General features: G+C 44.2%; 7 protein-coding genes across 7 annotated transcripts; 3 read left to right on the forward strand and 4 right to left on the reverse strand.

Annotated features, from left to right (window-relative positions):
* Positions 1-137: 137 nt before the first annotated feature.
* Positions 138-1,165, reverse strand: I203_100837 (60S ribosomal protein eL34; the record flags this gene model as incomplete). Its single annotated transcript, XM_019145804.1, has 5 exons — positions 138-219; positions 407-485; positions 666-690; positions 758-799; positions 1,049-1,165. 5 exons carry the CDS (start codon positions 1,163-1,165, stop codon positions 138-140), a joined length of 345 nt encoding a protein of 114 aa, XP_019004363.1.
* A 960-nt stretch (positions 1,166-2,125) lies between these two features.
* On the reverse strand, positions 2,126-5,443 carry I203_100838 (uncharacterized protein; the record flags this gene model as incomplete). The annotated part of the gene is made up of 1 exon (XM_019145805.1): positions 2,126-5,443. One exon carries the CDS (start codon positions 5,441-5,443, stop codon positions 2,126-2,128), a length of 3,318 nt encoding a protein of 1,105 aa, XP_019004364.1.
* A 1,153-nt stretch (positions 5,444-6,596) lies between these two features.
* I203_100839 (uncharacterized protein) lies at positions 6,597-7,953 on the reverse strand (the record flags this gene model as incomplete). Its single annotated transcript, XM_019145806.1, has 3 exons — positions 6,597-7,361; positions 7,474-7,705; positions 7,796-7,953. The coding sequence occupies 3 exons, from the start codon at positions 7,951-7,953 to the stop codon at positions 6,597-6,599; spliced, it is 1,155 nt and encodes a 384-aa protein (XP_019004365.1).
* A 374-nt stretch (positions 7,954-8,327) lies between these two features.
* I203_100840 (uncharacterized protein) lies at positions 8,328-11,366 on the forward strand (the record flags this gene model as incomplete). Its single annotated transcript, XM_019145807.1, has 5 exons — positions 8,328-8,593; positions 8,674-9,003; positions 9,108-10,830; positions 10,933-11,118; positions 11,193-11,366. The coding sequence occupies 5 exons, from the start codon at positions 8,328-8,330 to the stop codon at positions 11,364-11,366; spliced, it is 2,679 nt and encodes an 892-aa protein (XP_019004366.1).
* A 658-nt stretch (positions 11,367-12,024) lies between these two features.
* On the forward strand, positions 12,025-13,308 carry I203_100841 (60S ribosomal protein eL31; the record flags this gene model as incomplete). The annotated part of the gene is made up of 5 exons (XM_019145808.1): positions 12,025-12,072; positions 12,127-12,150; positions 12,681-12,774; positions 12,921-13,147; positions 13,273-13,308. 5 exons carry the CDS (start codon positions 12,025-12,027, stop codon positions 13,306-13,308), a joined length of 429 nt encoding a protein of 142 aa, XP_019004367.1.
* A 3,401-nt stretch (positions 13,309-16,709) lies between these two features.
* On the forward strand, positions 16,710-20,273 carry I203_100842 (uncharacterized protein; the record flags this gene model as incomplete). The annotated part of the gene is made up of 8 exons (XM_019145809.1): positions 16,710-18,415; positions 18,573-18,648; positions 18,738-18,750; positions 18,816-18,876; positions 19,007-19,060; positions 19,148-19,532; positions 19,606-19,849; positions 19,918-20,273. The coding sequence occupies 8 exons, from the start codon at positions 16,710-16,712 to the stop codon at positions 20,271-20,273; spliced, it is 2,895 nt and encodes a 964-aa protein (XP_019004368.1).
* Positions 20,274-20,765: 492 nt separating this feature from the next.
* I203_100843 (uncharacterized protein) lies at positions 20,766-22,156 on the reverse strand (the record flags this gene model as incomplete). Its single annotated transcript, XM_019145810.1, has 5 exons — positions 20,766-21,163; positions 21,277-21,484; positions 21,590-21,834; positions 21,890-21,956; positions 22,013-22,156. 5 exons carry the CDS (start codon positions 22,154-22,156, stop codon positions 20,766-20,768), a joined length of 1,062 nt encoding a protein of 353 aa, XP_019004369.1.
* Positions 22,157-23,507: the final 1,351 nt, after the last annotated feature.

The following is a 23,507-nucleotide window of genomic DNA, read 5'->3' on the forward strand; positions in this document are numbered from 1 at the left end:
AGGTTTGATCATGCGTTAAAAAGGTAATACATCTCCCCTCACTTGATTTTCGTGATGAAATATGTATCATGTTACATCCCCTAAAGAGCTAGCCTAAAATCCTAAACCTAACCTAAACCTAAGAATCTAAAAGTTGTTTATTTCTTGGTAGCAGCGGCCTTGGCTTTGAGAACTCTCTTGACGATGGTAGCTTCCTCGATCAAGAACGCTCGGGTGATTCTGTGGGTGCGTATTGTGTTGATTTTTGGTAAATTGCGAGGTGCAATGTACAGTGGAGGTATCATTGAGGTTGACGTTGACAAGAGTGGGAGTGAATATATGGAATGAATCGAGGGAAGAGAGAATAGATGATTGTTCACATATCAGCATTGGAACAATTTTCAGCATGCGTGTAAACTTCACTTACCTAGACTTGACACATGGGGCACAGACGGAACCACCGTAAGCTCTGTTAACGCTCTTTTGCCTCTTGGAGAGGGTAGCGTCTGTAAATGAGATAGCAAGTCAGTACACATGATCTCCAGTTTGTCCCATCTCCATTGTAATCCCCATTATCCGCCAATGGATCCACCATTCTCCTTCACTTCCGACATGTGCCAGTCAGTTCATTCCCTCCATGTCCAGCCACGTAATACCCTTTGAAGAAAATAGGAAGCAATACTAACATTGTCGGGGTCGGAGAACGGGGATCTGCAAATGAAAGGACATATCAGTATTTTACTCAAAATAGATCGAATGTTTGGTAAAATCAACTTACACCTGGGAGAGCAAGACCACAGTCACCACATTTAGGGGCGGACTGTCAATACATAGCAACCAAGATATCAGCAAAGTTTCTTCCACCATCTTTATCGTGATCCACAATATCTCCCTCCTAGGTTTATTTCAACTAATCCAGATCCTGATCCGATAGATGATCCTAGCTTTTCATCCGTTCTTCGTCTCTATTTCACCCAAATTCCTTCAATTCCATCGGGAAGCATATTCCTCCGTCTTCTCTCTCCCGTACTACCGCTTTGTCCATACCCAAACCCAGAGCCAAACTCACAGCAAGCTTCTTCAAGTGGTGGACGACCAATTTACCACCGGGTGTCTTGACGACCCTTCGTCTGTTGGAGGTGGTGTTGTATGGTTGGCGCTTTCGGAGGGTGACTCGTTGGGCCATTTTGGATAGATGATTTGATGACTTGAAGGATGAGAGACTAACAAGAACGAAGATTTATCAATTTGATTTTTGTTATTTGCTCGATTCCTGACTGACTGAGTGACTGAGGATGGCAATGGTACAGTACAGTACGAGCTCACACCAGCATACAAGCCAAAAGCCAAAAGCTGGAAATCTGAATTACCGAACATATCTCCGAGATCACCAAGCATGGATTCAACGATGTGGCAGTGATCCGGCCCCCGCCCAAGGGACTGCTGACCATCGGCTATAGTCTTAACACCGACGAGCGCGTTCTGGTCTGAACTCCGAATCATCAAGTCCGTAGTTCAACATACCCATACCAAATGCATCTCTCGACTCTCAACAAGGAAGCATGATCGACTTGCAAGTCAATTTCACTTTACGTATGCTATTGCAGGTCGGACAGATCGCTCATCTACAAGCAGTCAACCGTGTCGACATGAGTCATAGACAGATGCATCACAAGTCCATTTCCAGCCAAACCATCCCACAAGCAAGCAAAAGCATATCCTTGCTCAGAGCCCAGTTTGACCCGCCAATGAGCAGATACTATAAAGGAAGAAACAAGTCCAATGGACTCATTTTCATATTTGCAGCTAAGATGAATCTGCAGGTCTAGATATCGTATCGCGGTCGCTGCCCAATCACTATAATCATTATACTTTTCTGCATGTGGTTCATAAGTTTCGTCAAAACAGTTGTAGAATAGATATCTATCTATTTAACTTGTCCGTATATCCAAATATAGAGGCAAAGTAATATTGTCCGTATGTATCAAGATGAAAACTGATAAATAAAATGTATATGTATGTTTTTCAATGAATAATGGGGTTTGAAGAGATGAAGAGCTACAACAGGTACAATATGATGGAACAAAAGAACACCCAGAAGAGAAAAATACCCCCAAGGCCCTTCGATATGAGAAACGGCCAACCACTATAAGATCGTCACTACCACCACGACAGCTACTATCCCAGCTATGATGATCAACGGTGTAGAGATTACCGCAGCATATCGGCATTTCCTTACCATCGGATCAGGGTGATATAACCATTTGAACCTACTTCCATTTTCTCCTTCGGTAGTCACAACTTCGGTTGAAGTAGATGGTTCAGGAGAAGGTTTGAGGATTGGCCATCCTCCTACGAACCATAATATCGGTAATATAAATCCAAATATAAATAATATCAGAGGTGTACGAGAAGGTGAACTTGAGGGTTTCGAGGGTAAAGCCTTTTCGAGGTCCGTGGTAGTAGCTTGTCTAGACGATATATCCATTCCCACTAATCCTGAAGAGGCTGAGGATTGATTTGGATCCGTTAAGGACGTATCATTGACAGGTGGATAAGATGGATGTTCGACCATCATTATACTATTGGTATTCGTATTACTCTGAGAGACCAGATCGATACCTATATCTCCCTCCGTAGATACAGGGTAGCAGTAACGGTCGTAATTTAGGTGTGGCTGGGTCTCCTGAGCTAGAGGAGGCGGAAGTGGAAGAGGAGGACATCCAACTCCAACTCTGTCTGATCCTCCTTCTATATTCCTCCTCTCCCTCATCGGGTTGTTGAGCGATGGCGGAGTGGGTCTTCGATATTTCGGAGTAGGCGGTAAGGGAGGAAGGACAGGTCGAAGGTGTGATTTGGGTGTACGTGGTGGAGTGGATGTCGTCACTCCCGTGCCAGTCAGACTGATTGGGGAGAGCGGTAGGGGTGGTAATTCGTGGAGTTGAGGTGTTGTCGTCATCCGAGTAGGAGACATCGAATGTCGTTCGTGTACTCTGTCTTGGGGTGTCAAGGAACCGAGTCTCCGATGGATCTTCAGAGGCGGCGTTCGAAATTGAGATTGGGATAATGAGATCTCCGATAAATCCCAAGATCCCTCCTCCTCCGCCTCCTCTGTTGGTTGGTGATCCGACGGTCTTACTCCTACTTCTGTTTCTGTTTCTACTTGTACTTCCAAATCCCCAAACCCACCCTGAAGCCGATGTCGTAGGCGTAGATTCTCGTTGACGTCCTGGTTCTCGTTCGATATCAAGGGAGGTTCGTGGTGTAGATGCGGATGAGGATACAAGATGTCCGAGGGGGTCGAATAACTCTGACGTCGGCAAGGGTTCAAGTATCGATATTCTTTTGCTACTATAAGACATTCTTTTGGCGGCGGAGGGTTGATCTGAGATTTGGGTAATCCAGTTTGGTTGGATATCTCTTCGATTTCCGGTGTGGGGAGGGGAGGGAGTAAAACGAGGTTTGTTTGTATGTCGTTGATAGTCAACGGTATAGATTCCATTGACTGATCTTGATATTGATTGTTCATTTCGATTTTCCTGCTTTCCTGCTGTTCCTGTTGCTCTGTTTCCCGTAAAGTCATACGGTCGTTTATATTTATCGGTTGGGCGTTGAGCACATCTCCCTCTGCTAAGAAACTCGAAATCTTGTTCCTCGTATTCATGTTCATCGATCGTTGAGGTCCGATCATCCCTGCCTCCCCAAATTGAAAATCCACTTCCTCCTTGTCATTCTTTGATGATTCATCTATATCTACATCCGCCAATTCATCCTTGAGCCAATTTCCGAGGAAGCCTAATCCCCAATTAGTTGGGGCTGGAGTGGGCGCAGACGTAGATGATCCCGCCAAGGCAATTGGTGTCCCCAATTTTTGTCTTTCCTTGATCCCGCCGATGTTAGCATCGTGTCTTCGGAGGGTACGTCGAGATTGAGACTGAGTATTGATAGTACAGCCAGACTCGGGTCCTTTCTCACTTGATCTCCTAGGTGAGTCGTCTCCCCCCTCTCCAAGTCCAGGTGAGGGAACTCTAGGCGCCATCTGAAAGGTACCAACGGGTAATGGTGCAGAGGGGGTATTCGCATCGAACCATGTACCCTGGTCGAACAAAGGGGATCGAAGCCATGCTTTCTCACTCATCAATTTGGTACCATGCTGTACGCCCTGTTCTAAAGCCAGATCATGTAGACTGGAAGCATAAGAGTACCTGAACGGATTGGAGCTCGCGTAACTTTCGTTGGAATGATTCTCTTCTGATTGACTGTGATGAACGTCGTCAAGGTCCGGTGTCCGATGTTCGAGATCTGACGAGGGAACTGGTGAAGCACCTTGATTTGGGACACTGGCCGGGTTGAATGAGGGAGGTGCGAGCCAAGCGGGAGGCGCAAGGTACGGATCGAAAGCGGAGGCGTTGTCTATGGGTCTAGGAGGTATAGGTGGAGCGAGTGCTCGTTGGGTAGTAGGTGACCAAATGGGTTCACGAGGTTGTTGAGCGCCCGGTCGTTCGCTCCAGGCTTTGACCAATTGATGGTAGAAGTTTGGATCTTCGACATCTCTTGACCCGACACCCTCCAACTGCCTAACGGTGTGAGCAATAGCCACGATCCTCTTTCTTCTCCTTTTCACTTTCTCAGGTGAATCCAATACCTCTTCTGGACCCAATTCGGCGGAGGTGGCACCGGCACCTTCCTCAGAGATTGACGGGACGTAATGTGCGGCGGTACGAAGTTCAACAGTCTCACCTGAGAACGAAGATGCCCAAGAATAGGTCGAGTTGTCCCCGTGACTGTCTACTGAAGAGATATCGTGAGGTAGTGATGGTCTTGCTTTGGATTTGTTGGGAATATGAGGAAGGGGCGGCGAAGGACATCCGAGGGCCAAACCAAGCTGGTTAGGAGTGATCAGAGCTAGATCAGGAGAATTGACATCGGATGGAATGGGTGAAGATAAATCGGGTGTATCGATATCAGTAGGTGTTATGATTTCCATGCGATGAGAAAACCTTCTTTGACGCCGCTGCTGTTCCTGTTGTTGCTGTTTACTTAGATGTGTATCCTGCTGAACGACAAGTTGAGCAGGTTTCGTCTGAGGTTGACGGCGAGCTAACAGACTTAGAGGTCTCCAACCGATCCTCGAATCCGAATCCGCATTCTCTTTGTCCCTTTCCAGGTGATGAGCCATGGTTTGTCTCTTCAATCTTCCAATTCGTCTGGCTTCTTCCAGTTTCTGCCTTTCAGCTAATAACATTTTATCTCGTTCTTCCCTCGAAAGTTTCTCTTGGTCGTTCAGATGAAGGTGTGCGAACTCGTTGATATGTTGTTCTTGAAATATCCGGACTGAAGATGGCATCTTCTTGATTCTCGAAAGGGGCATCGATTTTGAGGATGATTCAGTTGGAGGAGGCGAGAGCGAGAAAGAAGGAGAGGGAGAAGGCGGCAAAGGTGGTAAATTGGTTATATCAGACATTATAGTGGTCATCTTTAGGGATAAAGGTCATTCATTGAAAAGCGGCTGAATCAGACAAAGGAATTTCACATGGATCAGCTTGTTATCAGCTTGATCGTCTCATAGGCGCTCATGTGGTGGAATCGAAGATGCCGAGGAGGAAGGTGATTCACTCACGTCTCACCACTTGACCGCTTCTCTAACCTTATACCCAACTTGAATCTATCGGAGAGGTTCCGTTTTGACGATTGATTATTGATTATACTGTATGAAATGATGAATCAAAGCTGACGGATGGTGCGAGAGATGGCATAATGTCTTCTGAGCTTATTCGATGACGAGTCTTAGGTATATGTGAACATCAATCGGTAGGTCATTGAATTGAAGGCTGCTTGAGGTGAGACAGGGTACTATATGAATGGTATTATAGGATATGCAGGTGATGCTCCAGGGAGGGTAGCTGCTCGTGGGCGTGTATGTTCGGGTGGTCAATGAGTGTGATGCGGTAAGATGTGGTATGGTTTATTATAGAGTATATGAAGAAGGATGGATGATCAAGGATGGATGTTTCCGCTGTGTTGTATTTGCTTCGGTTGTTTGTGTTTCTCTCTGCTGTCCTCTGTTTCCCGTACCTTTCCCTTTGAATCGACCCGACTGATTTTACTTTTTATTTCTTCAAAAGGCCCCAAACCCTAAATTACCACAAGGGTCAAGTGGCGACCTATCGTTACATCATCCATGTGAATGTTCCATACACCTGCTTAAGTTACGCTCCCTGGACCATCCGATACGACAATGCACCACGTTCTGCGCATGAGCAGGTGTCTGGATGCACAGAATACTGTGTCGTTTGCATCAGCAATTTACATCATCTCCTGCAGGGGTTCAATACTGAGTCATCCCAATTTCACGGTGAAATCCGGTTCGTTTCGTAGCATAAAAACGACAATAGGATCTGAATCCTGGAAGATGATGGTCAGTTTGGGCATACCTTGTCTATTACAAGTTCAGCGGGTTCGATCGACTTGAGATATCATCGACAGGGACAATGCTATATGCATCTATATATCTACAAAAATTAGACTCCATTATAAGATGCTAAGAAAGGGGATGAAACGAAGTACAGTACAAATACCAGTTTCATACCTAGTGCAACCTACTCGAGGGCCGCTTATTACTCCTTCCAGAGCTCTTGATTCTTCTCAGCAAATTTAAAGAACTTTGCCAACCCCACATTATTCTCCACATGTCCTTCTGGATCCTGCGATTTCTCCGGATGAGCTATCCCCAATCCATATAACCCTTTGATTTTCCTGTTTCCATCTATCCTAAACTCGGACGTATCCTGGTCAAAAACCAAACCATCCTGATTGATTTTTTTCCCATCAATGACCATCTTGGGATATGGATTCGGCTGATATCCTATTGCATATATCAAATGCGTACATTCCTTCAGCCGATCTTGATATACTTCTTTCTCATTGGAGCTGATGTCGATCTGCTCAATAACCTCTTGATCTTGTTCAGAAGGATTATCCATATGTTCCTTTGACCATTGGGCTGTATCGCCTTTCAATCCAGTATTATCGTATACAATCCCACCGTCATCTTGGTATATCGCATATCTTATCTTACTCCTTGCGAAATTCAGTATCTTCAAGTCCCTTTGTTTCTCTTGATGAATTTCAAACAAATTACGACAGACCAATACGCCAGAATGGGAATTACCTATTACACCCACTACGCTCTTCTTGTCTTTGGGGAAAAGAGCTGGAAGGGTCGATTTGACCATACATCTATCTAGGTCTAGGATCTTGAGGTTGGAGTTGTAAGGGAGATGAAAAGATGGAGTGATGGGTTGAGAACCTGTACAGAGGAATATACGAGGGGTGGTAAGAGGTGATGGATGGTTGTTGAGGCCTACAGACCATGTTGAGCCCTTTGACAATGAGGAAATCGGGGAAGTCAGCTTCCTCTGAATCATCATAGCATTGAAATCTCATGCGAAGTGACAGATAACGTCTACATGTGTATGGAAAGAGCTGACTCACTTTCAACCGAATCTCCTCAACGTCCCCTCTTATCTTTTCCACACCTCCATCCTTCGATATACCTTCTTCGATCATCTCGATCATGTCCCCCGCCAAACTCAGCTGACAAGTCTCATCTCTGTCTATCTTCTTCAATTCCGTCATAGCATTTGGTCCAGGTGTAGTATCGATGATACGTCGACATGTCGCTGATGAATCAACCGCATCGAGGTAGATACCTACTTTCGTGTTTCTGCGGTATCACAGATTGCAATACGTCAATCTCAGTCTGATCTATTTATCCATCCTCTCATATGCTGGATGAAGACTCGACTGAACTCACGATGATATCTCCCTATACAACTCATTCAACCTCCCGCCCTTGAATGACTTATCTATCCAACATACTTTGCTTAGCCCTACATCAAGTAGCGATTTCACCACTGCCAGACCACCGGGTCCTGCACCGATGACGATGGCTTTGTAGGATCTGGACAACATGGCGTCTTCTGATATCGATGGTGGCAGAATGTGTATTGCGTTCAAGTGAACCTGCAGTGATCCGTCGTGCATGCATATGACAGACTGGAATATCTCTCCATGATGGTTTCGAATGTAACGATGGATTATCTTTCCATGACTTTTTCTCTATGATATCATCTCGGTTATCTTTTACTACCATCCTTTGGTCTCCGGTGGCGACTGATGATGAATGCACGATTACGAGTAATCGTAAACAATCGTGCGACTACCACGCGGTTCTCTCCCTGAATAACACAACATACCGCGAACAGAGTAAATCTCAAATCTCATCTCTGATATCTCACTCCTCTCTTCTCCATTCGTCCTACACTGCACTGTGCACGAGTATCACAATGTATCCTCCACGCTCGCCCGACAGAGAGAGAGATATCGACCGAGACCGAGATAGAGAATGGAATTCAAGATCAAGACAAGGATGGTCAAACCAACCTCCTCAACCAACATCACTACCTCCCCCGCACGGTGGATGGGGTAACAACTATATCAATAACAACCCGTATAATCCAGGTCCGAGTTCATCAAGGAGAAGTAGGAGTCCAGAGGGAGATAGGAGTAGACAGAATAGTGTAGGTGGTAGATCAGGATATAGACCAGTCGAGTAAGTGCAATATAATGTACATCCTTTATCGTTCTCAATACCTTTGACAAATACTGACAAGAGACAATTTGGAATCTCAGCACCTACTTACCTCAATCGGAATCACACGAGCCGGGACAAATCTCATCTCCAAACATGAATCAACAGCCCGTAGCATCCGTTTTCCCACCTCGTGATCCGAGAGCACCACCTACAGGACCTTCCAATCGAAGTGCACCTCTACAGCCTCAACCTTATCGACCAGGTGGTCCGGCTGTAAGGAAAGTCTCGGCGGATAGACCGAATGATGGAGGTAGATCGCCTTTGCCTGTTGGTCCTTCTGCATCTGGATCTGGATCTGGGGCTTCGTCAAGGGATGTGTTGACGCCTAGTAATGGTTCTGTAATGGGTGCTTTGGACAATTTCTCAAAGTGAGTGAATCGGTTCTCAATAGTTGTATCGTCGCCCTCTCATATACCGGCGTAAGTCTCTGGATTGTGTGAAACGAATCAGCTAAAGCATCTCTTCTCATCAGAACAATGCATTCAGCTCTTATGGTCACCTCTCAGCATGCTCTCGCTCGAAAACATTTAGAAAGACTATCCACATTTGAACATCGAAACCCCAATTCAGTAGCGTTGGAAGAGGCCGATAGGCGAGTCGTCAAAGCTCAAAAGGTCGTAGATGAAGTCATGATTGGTCTGCAGAATAGTTTCACTGAGTTGATAAAGAGGACCCTCGGTACGATCGGGACTTCGTCTGAAGCTATTAGTAAGCTGGAGTTGGATGGTCTGAGAGAGAGGATGAGGAAGATCGAAGAGCAAACTTTAATATCGAGAGCTACCGAACAACCCATAATAGATCAATCTCGTCATCAACCACCTCCGCCACCTTCATCCAGCTCACTTCCACCACCATCGCCTCCGCCAAGTGAAGAACCTCCTCGACCACGTACTCCCTCCGCACCCCCTCCGCCTTTACCAGAAAATACAGAGTCAGATCAAGATCAGTCAGCTACGTTGACGAGAGAAGAGAAGAAACGCAGAGTAGGAGAGGTATTCAATAGTATAGTGGATAGGTTGGATGCTCTGGAAGATATGATCAATGGGTTTGATTCTAGGATAGACGATGTGGAAACTAATTTACTGAGTGTGGAGAATGAGACGGACGAGAAGGAGATCAAGAAGGATAAGAAGAAGAGATTCGCTACTTGGGAAGATGTTGAGAGTAGGAGGGATCCGAACATCAATAGAAGTAAGAAGAGAAAACAGAGAGAAGGTGAAGAGGGCGAAGTCGCAGGACCTACAACATCAAACTCGCAAGACGATGAAGACATCGACATGGCTGGAGCGACCGGCAACCATCAGCTGGTAGAGAAATTGCAGAAAGATATTGAAAGATTATCGAATGAAGTCCAGGTGCTACAAAATCAGTTATCTAATTCATCTGGACCAGCCATACCCGCACCTTCGATCAATAACACCAGCACCGCTCTTGCAAGTGTGATGAACAGACTCAACCCTGGGGACAAAGTGCCAACGAGCAATGCTCCCGCTGCTGGTACAGCTTCTCTAGGCGCTATGCTGCAAACCCTTAATTCGGAAAGACAGCATATGATCACGGATGGGAATGCGAACATATTGATTGCTGGTCCACCTCAATTGGACGATCTTAAAGTGGAAGTTGGGAAGTTATCTGAACAGGTCAAAATACTGCAGACTCAATCTTCTACTCGCAAGCTGGATGGGAATGCCTCCTCAGTGGTCAATGGTGGTCAACAGTCTAACCATACCTTTCTCGAGAATACAATCAACAAGTTGAGATCCGATGTGAAAGTACTGTTAGACGATAAAGAAAGTCGCTTGGGTATTTTCGAGAAGATATCGTCGGGGTTGAATAGCTTGGCGGACAACATTCAAAGATGCAAGAATGATTATACAATTCTTAACGATACTCAAAGAGCTTCCGCAGCTACAATCTTGTTACATACGGAAAATATCAAGATAATTCAGAACGATATCAAACAACTAAGAACCCAATCGCAAACACAATCTGGTATTACCAGTACCAATATTGATATGGCAAAGGATAAGGAGATCAAAGAATTGAAAGAGGCTGTGAAAGTCTTACAAGATGGTTTGAAAGAAATGAGACAAGGTAGAGAGGAATGGACCAAAGAGGTCATGAAAGCTTGTTTGGATGCCGTGAAAGAGGAGAATGAGAGTAGGAAAGATGATTACGCCAAGATTGCCAGGAGGGTGAGTGATGAGTTTCCCATTCCGAAAGAATGGAATCAGACATTCTCTATGTTTAACCGAGAGAGACGTAGACTAAGTTTGTACTGTTCTCGACGTGAATAGGAAATTCGAAATACCGTTAGAGAATTCATGACCAAACGAGCCTCTTCTACTCCCGGCGTATCTTCTGCATCCTCATCACAACCTTCGAATCGATCGATATCCGAACCTGTCAGGGATGCTACCATTGGATCACCGGCTGTACAGCCTATGTCGATATCACCACAACCCAACTCCACTCTCGATCCTGTGCAAGCTCAGCACAGCCCAATGTATCATATCCTACAATAGCGATCTACGATGGCAACACCCACCCACCTCAGGGAACTTCAAATCCACTGGCATCAAGGATCAACAATACCGCAGCCACAGCTGTTGATGGTCTTTCGAGACCGACATTGTCAGATAGAATTACCACTGATCAACCTCCCACGCAGGGGTTACAAGCTAGATTCACTGGTGGGGCTGCTGATGGCATGGATATTGATGGCAATTAATCAGTCCTTGGTACAACCAAATTATCATAAAGGTCATACGTTTACGTGTTTGTTTGTACAATGCATGATGCAATACAATACATGTAAGATCATGATGCACATGTGCACTCTGTCGTAACTGACTTGAATTACTCTGCGACCCCTTGCGTTGAATGAATGCATTGGTACCTGGCTGTGGTGGAGATGGCACCCTCGATGGATCGCGTCGGTCGGATTTAACGCTCTGCATCATGAACAGGTGCTTTATCGCCGACATGGCTTCCAGACAATTCAAGTGCCACATTCACCCAATTCCCTTTGCGTCGTAGGGGTTGCAAGGTCTGTGGGTTTGCGGGTTTCGTTGTTTCGTTTGGTCGCTGGTAGTGTAGTTGCTGCAGGCTGCTGGATCGTAGGATTGTGGGATTGTAGGATTCACTAAAAACATTGAAATCCATTCTGAATAGTCTTCCACTCCATCCTTCAAGTCTTCATCAACGATACAAAAAGAGGTCAAAATGGTGAGTGAAGTGTTCATATACGGCATAAGGAGATAGGAACATCAGGCAAGATATGGGAGAACCCAAGAAAGATAGATATAGAATCTGAAGAATAGAAGTGATGTATATCAGGAGGAAACGATGTGAGGGTATTATGGAATAGCGAGTGCGAGTGAATGTGGATGTTGGAGAACGATTATAGAGATCGCTGGGGTCAACAACGGATTGAAGTGAATAGACCAAATGTGAAGATAATCAACTGACTGAATGAATGATATCCATAGGCTCCCACCACCAAGGAACGAAAGGTTAGTATCTTTATTCTCAGTATTAGTATCGATCCGATTAGAGGAGGGGAAGGGGAAGAAGGGGAGAGGGACAGAGGAGAAAGGGCAGGAGGACGTTCAAGGTCGTTCGATGGATATACGGGAATCAATTTAGAAGATAAAGGACTAGTCCACTGGGTAGAAGGTCGATACAATGAAGGAATACGGAATGAAGAAAGACCAAATATATCGACTACCTCTCGCCAAATATCAACTACAGTCACGTCTTCAACCATACTCCTATTCTCGACGATATCACTTCCCCCATTGTCATATAAGCCAGAAACACATAGCAGTACCATCATTCGACATCGACCATTTCAATATCTTCGATCATCCATGTACCACTTTTAGAGAGTAGAGAGTAAAATCTTCAAAACTTTAGAATCCCGTATATCCATCAAATAATCCAGATTGAAACCTTTTCCTGCTGTCGGCTCATGTAGTTTCTGTGGATGATGTATGGGAAGAATTGATAGAAGGTTGAATGCTGATTTTCTCATTTTCATCAGACCCGAACCCCTCGATCGGCCCTTCACGATGTCGTGACCCGTGAATACACCATCCACCTCCACAAGCGAGTCCACGATTTGTCTTTCAAAAAGAGTGAGTCGGGTCTTATCTTTCAGATTATCTGCTATCATCTCTTGGCCCAATATCTCAGTAAACCTGTATCCCTCACCATCAATCAGTCTCATCTCATGAGCAGGAATAGCCAACCTAACTTTGTCGTTTTATTTCATCACTTGTAGAGGCCCCAAAAGCCATCAAGTCCATCGTCGAGTTCGCTCAAAAATCAATGGGTGTGAACGACGTCCGAATCTCCCCTGGTCTCAACCAAGCCGTCTGGGCCCGAGGTGTCCGATCCCCACCCAAGAGGATCAGAGTCAGACTTGAGAGAAAGAGAAACGACGATGAGGGCGCTAAAGAGAAACTTTACGTGCTCGCTTCCGTCGTTGAAGGTGTTACCAGCTTCAAGGTGAGTTGTTTGCTTCTTTTTTGCCTTCTATCATTCCATACCCCCAAAATTACCCTCTACACTCGATCTATCAATACTGTTATATGAGACGAGCCAGATGCTGATTGTACGTGCACTTCATATAGGGCCTCCAAACCGTCGTTGTTGAAGGTGACGAGTAAACTAGTCAACATAGGATACGATAGGTTGGGGTAGGGTTCTTTTCCGTATTTTAGGGGATGCACGACCATGATACATACTTGTACACCTAAAATGACATTCACTCCTGCAGAACTAACTTCCGCAGAACTGCAAGTGGATCTATATCATACTGCTGACTAATACATTTCCCTTGCGACGAACGGACCTAGATGTTCAAATAGTAATTCCCCCACTTACTACCCTTCATCGTCACAAAGTGAACGTATACACATGTAAGACATGCTTCTCCCGACCTCGCCGCTCTTCTTAATTGAACAAAACACACTCGGAAGCTAATTCAATTGGTTAATCCTTCTTCCTTTCTTGACTTCCCCACCTTCTCACGATCAATCATAAGACCTGTGACGCACAACTGTACCACATTGTCTTTGTGTGGATTTATACACCCACACACACACGCATATATATACATCTGTGTACGATGCTCGGGATAGTCTCGAAAGTGAACGAATCTTTGGATTGTGCCTGTTGTTGCTGCTGCTTGTTGGTAAGTGGCGCCCCTATAACATCGAACCTAATTTACCACTAAGCCAATGAGGCAAGAATGATGTGAAGAGAATATGTAGTATGTTCACCTTATCGAAAGGTATCGCAGTATGCATCAAGAAATTCTATGGCACCATAAGAAATTCGTATCGATTATTGACTGCGCCTTTACAATACCCCCGTGTGGTTTGCGCCCTAGTATGAACAATGAAAATAGAATAGAGAAGAACAAAAAAAAACGAATAAAAACGAAGATCATCCTTGTCACGCATACTGATCGGCACTCATCAAGACTACGACGGTAAGGTTTCATATCACAATAAACAATAAGCATTTGGAAAGTCTATCTGCCGATATGCTTTATTGTGTATGCATGCACCAATGAACACATGATTATACAAATACAGAGTATAAAGGTAGAGGTAAACCTAATCAATCGTTTACCTCTTTTTTTCCTCTCCCACTCCAACTACCACAATGAGATCATATCATAATGGGGGACTTCTTCACACATCCTTCTTCCCCATCATCAGGTCCAATCCACTCTACTACCCTATGATCACGATCAATCGACCGGTATCGACGGAAATGTCTCGTACCTATCTATCTATCCCTTATCGACTACTCGTACTTTGATATTCCCCACTCTTGGAAAGTTGACAAGGGTTGCATAATCCCCTCTTTCTCCCCCTCCTTTCGACTGATCTCGTCCCTGAATTTAATCATTTAGATCACAATCAACGCAACGAATCACCCATCAAATCAGATAAACATGAGGTGTAAAGGTCAAATACGTAACGGGTTACATAGTCAGACGCGTAAGTGGCAAAATCAAAAATCATTATGAGAACAAGGTAAAAACGAAAACCTCATGTTTTACACCGATTCTAACAAGTGTTTCGCGTTATGACATCTTGACATTTTCTGGGTTGCATGTATAGCTGGATAATCAACGGAATACACAGGACATAAGGGCTTTCCCTATTCTTGTTTCATGAGATACATAGCAACGAGAACCAACGGGTCGGAAAAACGCCACTCGCTTTCCTTTCTTCTTTTCCTCGGCCCACCATCCGCAATCGCTTCCGATGATTATAAGATCAATCAAGATTAGAAGGTTCTAGATCTTTTAGCAGATGACTATTACCTAAACCGGAATGGGGAACTCTGTCCACATCCTCAAAGGCTCTAATGATACTAGCAGATGGACTGATTATCCTGAAAAAATCATTTATTTCCCATTCCACCATCAGAATCCGCACACCATCCTGCTGAACATCATCACTGATCTGTACCTTCCCCTTGATCTAGTCATGTATCATCATCATCATTATCATCATCGACGGAACAGTAAACTGGACAAGCCGGATAACCATACGTTACGACGAGATAGGATAGGATTTCGGCTTGATAGGAAGGAAAAGGATGGGTTGGGTCGGATCGGTAGTTGAGTTTGATCCGAAGATAGTGAGTGAGGTTGACGTGGATCCTAGTCATATCACTATCCAGGCATGAGAGCAGAGCGATGCAAAGGGTGATTGTCATCACGAGGGGAGAGCGATGTTTGTACCAAACATCATTCGTGATACAGTCTATGAGTATCGATGATCAATCGGTTGACCCGGAGAAAATAAGGCACCATCCGCTAATCAGACTTATCTATCGATCAGATCTAATCCAATCGAAAACATTAGATTTACTCGGTTAATCCTCCACTTTCAATCTCCACTCTTCCTTCCTTCCTTCTTCCTTTTCCCAATCGACTCCGATACAACATTTTCCTCAACGATTGACAATATGGTTGCATTCCTTTGAATTGATCAAACTAAATCTTTTGGCTATCAACTCAACGACCATCATCTGATGACGAAATCTATCTTTGTCTTCCTCGTACGTTCACATCTTCCTTCCTCTTTCCCTCCTCCTCCTCACCACTCTCGCCCAATAGCCGAGGAATGCTTCTCCTTTTCCCGACATCCTCATCAGACCTACGATTCCTTTGATCTATTGGATTGAGAATCATGTTCCTATCAGCTACTATCCATTCACCCACTTACGAATATGCTTTCTACCTCTTTCCTCTTTCGTATCCTCGTATAGAAATGGTCTTGGTTTTCCTGCCCATTGATACCTTTGACTAATGAACAAAGTTCTCATCAACAGCACCATCAGATTCATCTTCCTCCCCCATCCCAGAGTGTAAGAGTGTAAGACAAGGCGCGGATCTCCCGAATATCAAGTCTGCTGTATATCATCGTATCATATGAATCTCTCAATGATGCAAAGGACCACCATTGGGTTTGTCATGTGTACCTCTGACCTCTGCTCTGATGCCTCGAAGGAAAGACTCCACTCGATATCTGGCTTTGAAATCGGTATGGGTGAGAATAGATTTGAGGGTATCACACTGATTTATGATGGGTCTGTGCAATATTGTTGATCCAGATTGCTGACCGTACCTTGCCTCAACTTACCTTACTTGAACAAGTAATGTTCGTCTCTTGACGATGATTATCAGAATATACAGTGGGGCTGCAGAGAGAAAAATATACATGAGAGCAGAGAGGAATCGTTAGATATGGAAAATCAATCTTACTTGTCGAAATCAAGTCAACTGATCTGACCTTTCCCAATCATCAACCCAATTCTTCTTTCGACATACCTATCCACTTGATCACCGTCTTTCTCATACCATTGACCTACCTCTATTGAAAAAGTTTGACTTGGATCGGTAAAACCGTCTGATCGTTTTGTATCTTTGCCAATACCCAAGTAATACCCCAACGAGGATCATCCCTCCATCCTTTGACGGTTTCCTCCCTTCCTTCTTCCTTCCTTTTTGTCAAGTGAAAATACCATATCGAAAATCCTTTCAATGGATCCCATCATCACTTCCGGCAACGAACACCATTCCTCTCATTCTCATTATCATTATCATTCTCATCATCAAGATCTTCCTCTTCTTCCTCCAAATACGATAAACCCAAAACTTCTTCTTCCTTCCTCTTCCTCTTCTTCCCCTCAGAGGCGACCTTTATATTCGATCAATCAAAATACTTTCCTTCAACCTCGACCTCAACCTCAACCTCAGAGTCAAATCCAACCAATCAATCTTTCCTCGTTTGATATTGGCACACAAAATAAAATCGCTTCAAACCCTTTTCATCCTTTAAATCAACCTCAAAAAGAATATAATTCTATTTGGTTATCAGAAGATTGGAACTCCCTTCCTTTTTCTACAACACCAACTCCATCTCAGTACACTTCCGATACGACTAGATACTCCAATATCACTCCTGTCAACCCAAACCCATCTTCCTCATTCGCCACTACGACCTTTATCCCGCTTCACTATACACAAAATACCTTTCCTTCTCTTGGGTCCCTGGCTAATCAAGTTGAGTACGATCTCTCTGTCAACAACTCGTCCAATACCATCGAACGACCTTTCATACCTTTCTCGGACGTTAATAATCAGCTCAACTATCCTCTTCCATCTATTGGATACGGTCAACCTCAACCTCGACCTCACCTTCAACTAAACGACTTCCCGTCTTCTTCATACTCCAACCAATCTTTTGTACCTTCCGCTTCATCCTTCGGCGAATACCCAGCCCATGGTATGGATATGGCTCAATCACCTTGGGATATCTCGATGAGAGGTAGATCACGAACCTTCCCATTCAACCAGATGATCCCTTTAGCCTATACCCATCCGGGATATACAATCTCTTCCGAAAGAGATCAACAACAAGATATCACGATGGGTATGGGTTATCAAGGTCTACCATATCAAGCAATCGATCTTCCTTCCTCTTCGGTGGATCAAGATCGTCCTACTTCATGGGACATATCGGTACTGCCACAATCGATCGTTCCTATCAACAACAATCATCATGAGAATCACGAGGAAGTAGCAGAAGAGGAAACTGAATTCGATTCAGATGACGAATTCGATAATCACCAAAGAGATCTATCAAAACATCAAGATATACCTGTTGGTGTCGAAAGTGAAGGTATGGGTATCAACAGTGGAGTAATCGATATAGAATTATCATCTTCTTCAATCTCATCTTCGATTGCAGATTCTCATCCCAACGACAAAACGACCGTTCTGGCTTTGGGAGAAATCGCTTCCTCCGAAGTGGCATCGCCTCAAGTCGGATCAGTACCTGGATATCGACCTTACGTACCTAAATCTTTTCATTCACCTATCCTCTTATCGACGAATTCATCATCAGATTACGAGTACGTCGAAGAGGAGGAAGAAGAGGAAAAGGAGCAGGAGCAGGTTAGTAGGAATGGGAGGTATCCTACTAGATTGAATACATTGAAGAACCAGGAGGAGAAGAAAAACAATAGAAAGAAAATTAAGAAGAACAAGGAAGATAAGAAGAACGTCAAAGTTAAAGGTAAAGGTAAAGTGGGATGTAAAAAGCGATCAAGTACCACTAGTCGTAGCACGTCAAGCTATAAAGCTACTTCCACTAGTAGCGTCAGTGTCGGTGGAGGTATTGGAAGAAAATTAGGAAATGGTGGAGCGAAAGTACCTACTGGTGCATTCTTATTTTGGATGATGAAGTGAGTTCATCCCTTTTCAAGCATTCATTCCTTTGAGCCACATCTTCCACATATACTTTCGCCCCCGATTAAACAACCCATCTCTTCATTCTATAAGCCTGCCACTTGCGTAGATAAGTGACTCTGACTGATATCCTATCTCTCTTGTTATAATTAGGATGTTGGCATTCGACGTATACCCCGAATACGTAATTATCAAAAACCAAGTAGCTTATATACCTGATACAGAAGCTGTGAGTTTTGCCAAGTTAGCTTATCAACTGTGGTCTGGTCAATATAGAATTGATAGCTGATATACAGTATCATTCTTGCCGATTTACAGTTCGCCGAAAATGGTCAGTTCGATGAAGATCCCTGCTGCTAGTGCCACCGGCTGATTCTAAGTGGTTGTTAATTGTAGTATATTCGATCTTCTCCGAAAAGACCAATCAATGGACATCATTCCAGCGAAATCTCAACAAGTGAGTGCTCATCTGCCATTTGCCACCGAAGGACCTTGGTTGTTCTTCGAACTCGATGTGAACTGAATCATTGACGCACTCATACAAGGATCCATAGGCTGTAAAGCTGATGTATTCCATTCTACCACAGCTACATCAAAGACTGGCCTTTCGAAAGGCGTGCAGTTCTCGATACGAAATTACGGTGAGTCGACGACACTGTACGGTACTATTGATGTACTATTGACAAGATCGATCTTTGCTGATGAAAATTTTGCGTCCTCTATAACAGCTCTCAAACAATCGAAATTCCGACTATCGATGAACTTTGCGTTGCATGGCGAAATCATGGATTAAGTGAGGAGACCCTTCAGCAAGAGAAGCAGAAGTTGGAACGCTGGGTGAAGGAAAACAAACCTACTCGAACGACCAGACGAATCAAGGCTCCCAATGAGATCGAGTTCAAGAGGAAGAGCAATAAATTCGACAAACTGCACGGAAGCGAGCATGATCAACGAATTGGGAAGAGGGTTAGAGACATGAAGAAACGAAAGACACAAGTCAGGATGGAAGTTGATAATGAAGCAAGAGTAGGAGAGGATGAGGAGGTTGACGAGTTGTATTCTGAAGAAGAAAGCAAACCTAGTGAAAGTCAAAAAGAAACCCAAGCACGGAATGTAAGCTGACTTCAATGAGGCCGTGTCAATATGTCGAATCAGCTGACCATATTGGATTTTATCCGAATTGTAGGATAATCGACCCTTGAGAGCATCATCGTCATCCTCTTCATCGTCGAGCAGACCATTCTGGCGCACTGCCAATAACAAGAGTCAGACCGATCGTAATGTGACTCGATTAGATTCATCGGAGAGGATCCGATTGAGATTGAGGTTGGATGGAAGTACTTTCTCGGTCACTCCTGAGAAATCGAAAGATAATCTTAAGAGGAAGTTTGGGTCTTTGAGTGATGAAGGGGATGATGAAGAAAGCCAAGGTAGGTCGTAGAAGTCCACGATTCGTTAGCATACATTCGTCACTAAGTTCAATTTTTTGGATATTTAGAGCTCGATTGTCCGAAAGAGTTGTATACCCCTTCACCGACATTTACCAATGCTCTCATCACTCCTCAAACAGCTACTAACTTCAACCCGGCCCTCGGTCAACCGTCTGCGAAAGGGTATTGGTCCAACGTGAGGGATAATTGCCAACTGCCCACTCCCGTATCGATGCCTAGGGCAGTCAGATCTGAAAACAGTCCTGAGTATATGAATAGACCTTCTTCTCCGATCGAGAACAAAAGTCATTCTCAAGGTTACAGCAATGCTTCCATATCTAGTGGTAATTTGGTGGAGAATGATGTGTTCGGTCCGATCGTCCATGCCGGGAAGAGTAAAGGAAAAGGTAAAGAGAGGGAGTGAAAGATGTTGTTCATATAGTGGAAAAGGAGGGATAGGCACTGGGATTGGTAAAGGGTATAAACAATCGAAAGATTTGGTATGGTTCTTTGGGTTGATCGAAGCAGTAAAAGCAAAAGTAAGATACAAGGATTGATTGGATGGGATTGTGGATATGACGGAATGAAGCCGATTGAATTCGACTTGCCAAAAAAAAAAATGAAGGAATAGAAAGTTGATGATGGGTTTATTGGATAAAGAGAGCGGTGGGAGTGTAGCTGAGGCTGTATATATGGTCAGTATCATCTTTATCGTCTTCATCATCAATTTGGGTTCTCCGTCTCGAAAATATAGCGAAAACAGTCAGTAAACAAAATATGGATGATTCGTAGTATATATTTTCGAAGGGATATTGGATGTATAGAGTTTGTGCATTATTTTGTCTGCTGCAAGTATAAGTTTGATTAATCCAAGAGATTGCAGATCCAACGAAATTGGAAGTTGCAGGACCTACCTCTACAATGCATTGATCTGATCATCTGTCACTCTCCACCCTGCTTTACCGATATACCACCCTTTCTCTTTACCTTTCTTACTGATCTGACTATCTTCTTCCTGAAAACCCATCCCGTCCACGTCCACTTCTACGAAGTACAAAGTAGGAAACCGGTCTTCTCTCAACGTCCAAGCTCCGTCCTTCCGCTGAGATTCGTCTTTCTCTGATATTGGCGTTGAAGGGATCGGAGTAGGGCGTGAATGTATATTGCGTATCTGAGAGGATTGGAAGAACGGTATGATATCGCTTGCTGAGGGTAACACGTAGAATTCTGTAGGGTGCGGAGAGAGTATGGATGTAGTTGGGTTTGGCACTTGCTGGGATTGGTTTGATAGAAGGACGAATCGAGTGAAGTTATCTGAATGACAATTGAAACATCAGTGACCGTTTCTATCCGGTCATTTTACACACTTTGGATGGATGAAGACCTATCGGACTGGCGGTAGGCATCAAGTCACACACTGTACTCACTACTGATGCCCTGAGTACCTTGATACAGGATGTCCAACTTATCTTCATAAAGCTTGGCAGCAGCTTTAGAGCATAATGCCGCTCCTTCACCCTCATCTTCATTCAGATCGTTGATGAGCGATACAGCTGCTCCTGCGGTGGATGGATAGGTCTTCAGTTTAGCTGAGGGGAAGTGGGTTTTTATGAAATTGGATGATTGACCTAGTGCCTACAAGATGGATCAGCTGCTAGGACTCTCTAGACTTCCACAAGGAGCTCCAATTGGTCATACATTAAAAAGCGCCAACTTGCTGATCTGCTAACTGCAACTCACCTGCTCATGACTCCTTATCCACCTTATATCCTCCGTTTTCACTCCCTTTTTCACAACCAGGCAGTGGCTTATAGGTAAAGCCAGATCCGCTATTATCCTTCTGCCCTGTCTATCCTCATCCAGCTGTGCCGAGCTACCATTCGAATGCAGATTGGATAACACGCAATCCAGAGTTTCAGTCACTCCACCATGTATCGTGTTCTCCAATGGAAAGACATGGAACGTATATGAGGTTTCCCAAATCGCTAAAATCCTGTCAAATGAGTTATGCCTCTTGCTTTTATAAGATTGATGACTTACCAGATATACTTGGACAAGGTATCAGTTCTATGGGCTCATCATAGCACGATTGGAATGCAGCTGCTGCCTAGCCATACTTTATCAGCACGTATTTGTGTCTCTCGAGTTGGCAATGGTATTCACCATCTGGCCGTATGTGCCTGGTGGTCCAAGGTATGCCATCTTGTATGTCGGTTGCCCGTCCTCACTTCCAGCTTCATTACCAGCCAATCTTGGTCGTTTTGTGGATGGCTCTCCTCCTCCGTTGATCGTAGTAGAGGCTGTCATCGTCCGGTATGTGTTGATCTGACAAGAGCCCTTTTTAGTTCTAGGGGGGTTCTCTATCTGGGTGAGGCTAGGATAGCGTAGGATAGGATACGAGTATGCATCCACAACATCTCGCTCTCACTTTCAACTTTCACTCGATAACTTTCATCGGGTAAAGTGGGGCACCATTCGGGGGCGATACTGTACTCTTGCCACAACGGGATCAGATAATGCCACCTTGGTCAAACTCCGACTCACCAAAAACTCCGACACCAAAATCCAACGAAACCCTTGCTGTCCATCCCATCGATTTTCACCCAATACATCGAGTGTCACTCAATTAACAGGTAGATACCCCTCTTCATCCTTCAATTTATATCAACACATATCAGGTAGGTCACTCTCGCCACGACTGTACACATCGCCGGAGACTAGAGAGAAGAAGCTGATCAATCCGACACCCATTTGCATATATCATCGAATTCTCATCCATCTTCTATAATCGATCTCTTTGCCGCTCTACCACCACATCATCCATATCATCCATCCCACCTAATAGTCAAGATGGGTAAGGTTCACGGTTCCCTCGCTCGTGCGGGTAAAGTTAGGTCTCAAGTGAGCAGCAATTTCATCGATGGAATACAGGGATTCATGGAAGGAGGAATGAAGGAAACTGATGGGACGATGTTTTGCTGTTTGTAGGCTCCTAAAGTTGAGAAACAAGAGAAAAAGAAGACCCCTAAAGGTCGAGCAAGTGAGTGATGATTCTTCAAATGGGGCTGTCATGATCGGAGAAGCAGAAGGACAAATAAGGGAGATCGCAAGATTTGTCGAAGATATCACCTTTCTTTGATATACGTCAAACGGGATGCAATGGAGGAAGAATTACGATGTTTCGTGGGGAAGTCATGCTGATAAATGACTCTTCACCTTACAGAGAAGAGAATCCAATACAACAGACGGTACGTCGATGAAGGATAAACGTCGGAGTGGGAGGTCAAATACTAATCATGATCATCGTCATGCTTTTGCCTTATATACAGATTGTGAATTGTCCCATTTCGTATTTGATCTAAATAAGATATGCAACTGACATATCGTTCTCTCTCCAGCGTTAACGTAACTGTCGCTCCTGGTGGCAAACGACGAATGTGAGTATCGTTGTCTCTTATAGATTGTACAATCCTGCAACATTGTTGTAATACATCGATCCTTCAAATACATTATCATACGGATGATACACAAATCAAGCATAGTTCACTCTGAATAAATCATGAACGAACTTTAACTAGAAATTAGTCTTTCGCTCCTATCTGAATCTTTTCGGCCCTTTGACAATCTATTTCAACCATAGCATAAGGTGGATATGAAC

The sequence above is a fragment of the Kwoniella mangroviensis genome, assembly GCF_000507465.2.
Source record: "Kwoniella mangroviensis CBS 8507 chromosome 1 map unlocalized Ctg01, whole genome shotgun sequence".
Lineage (NCBI taxonomy): Eukaryota > Fungi > Basidiomycota > Tremellomycetes > Tremellales > Cryptococcaceae > Kwoniella > Kwoniella mangrovensis.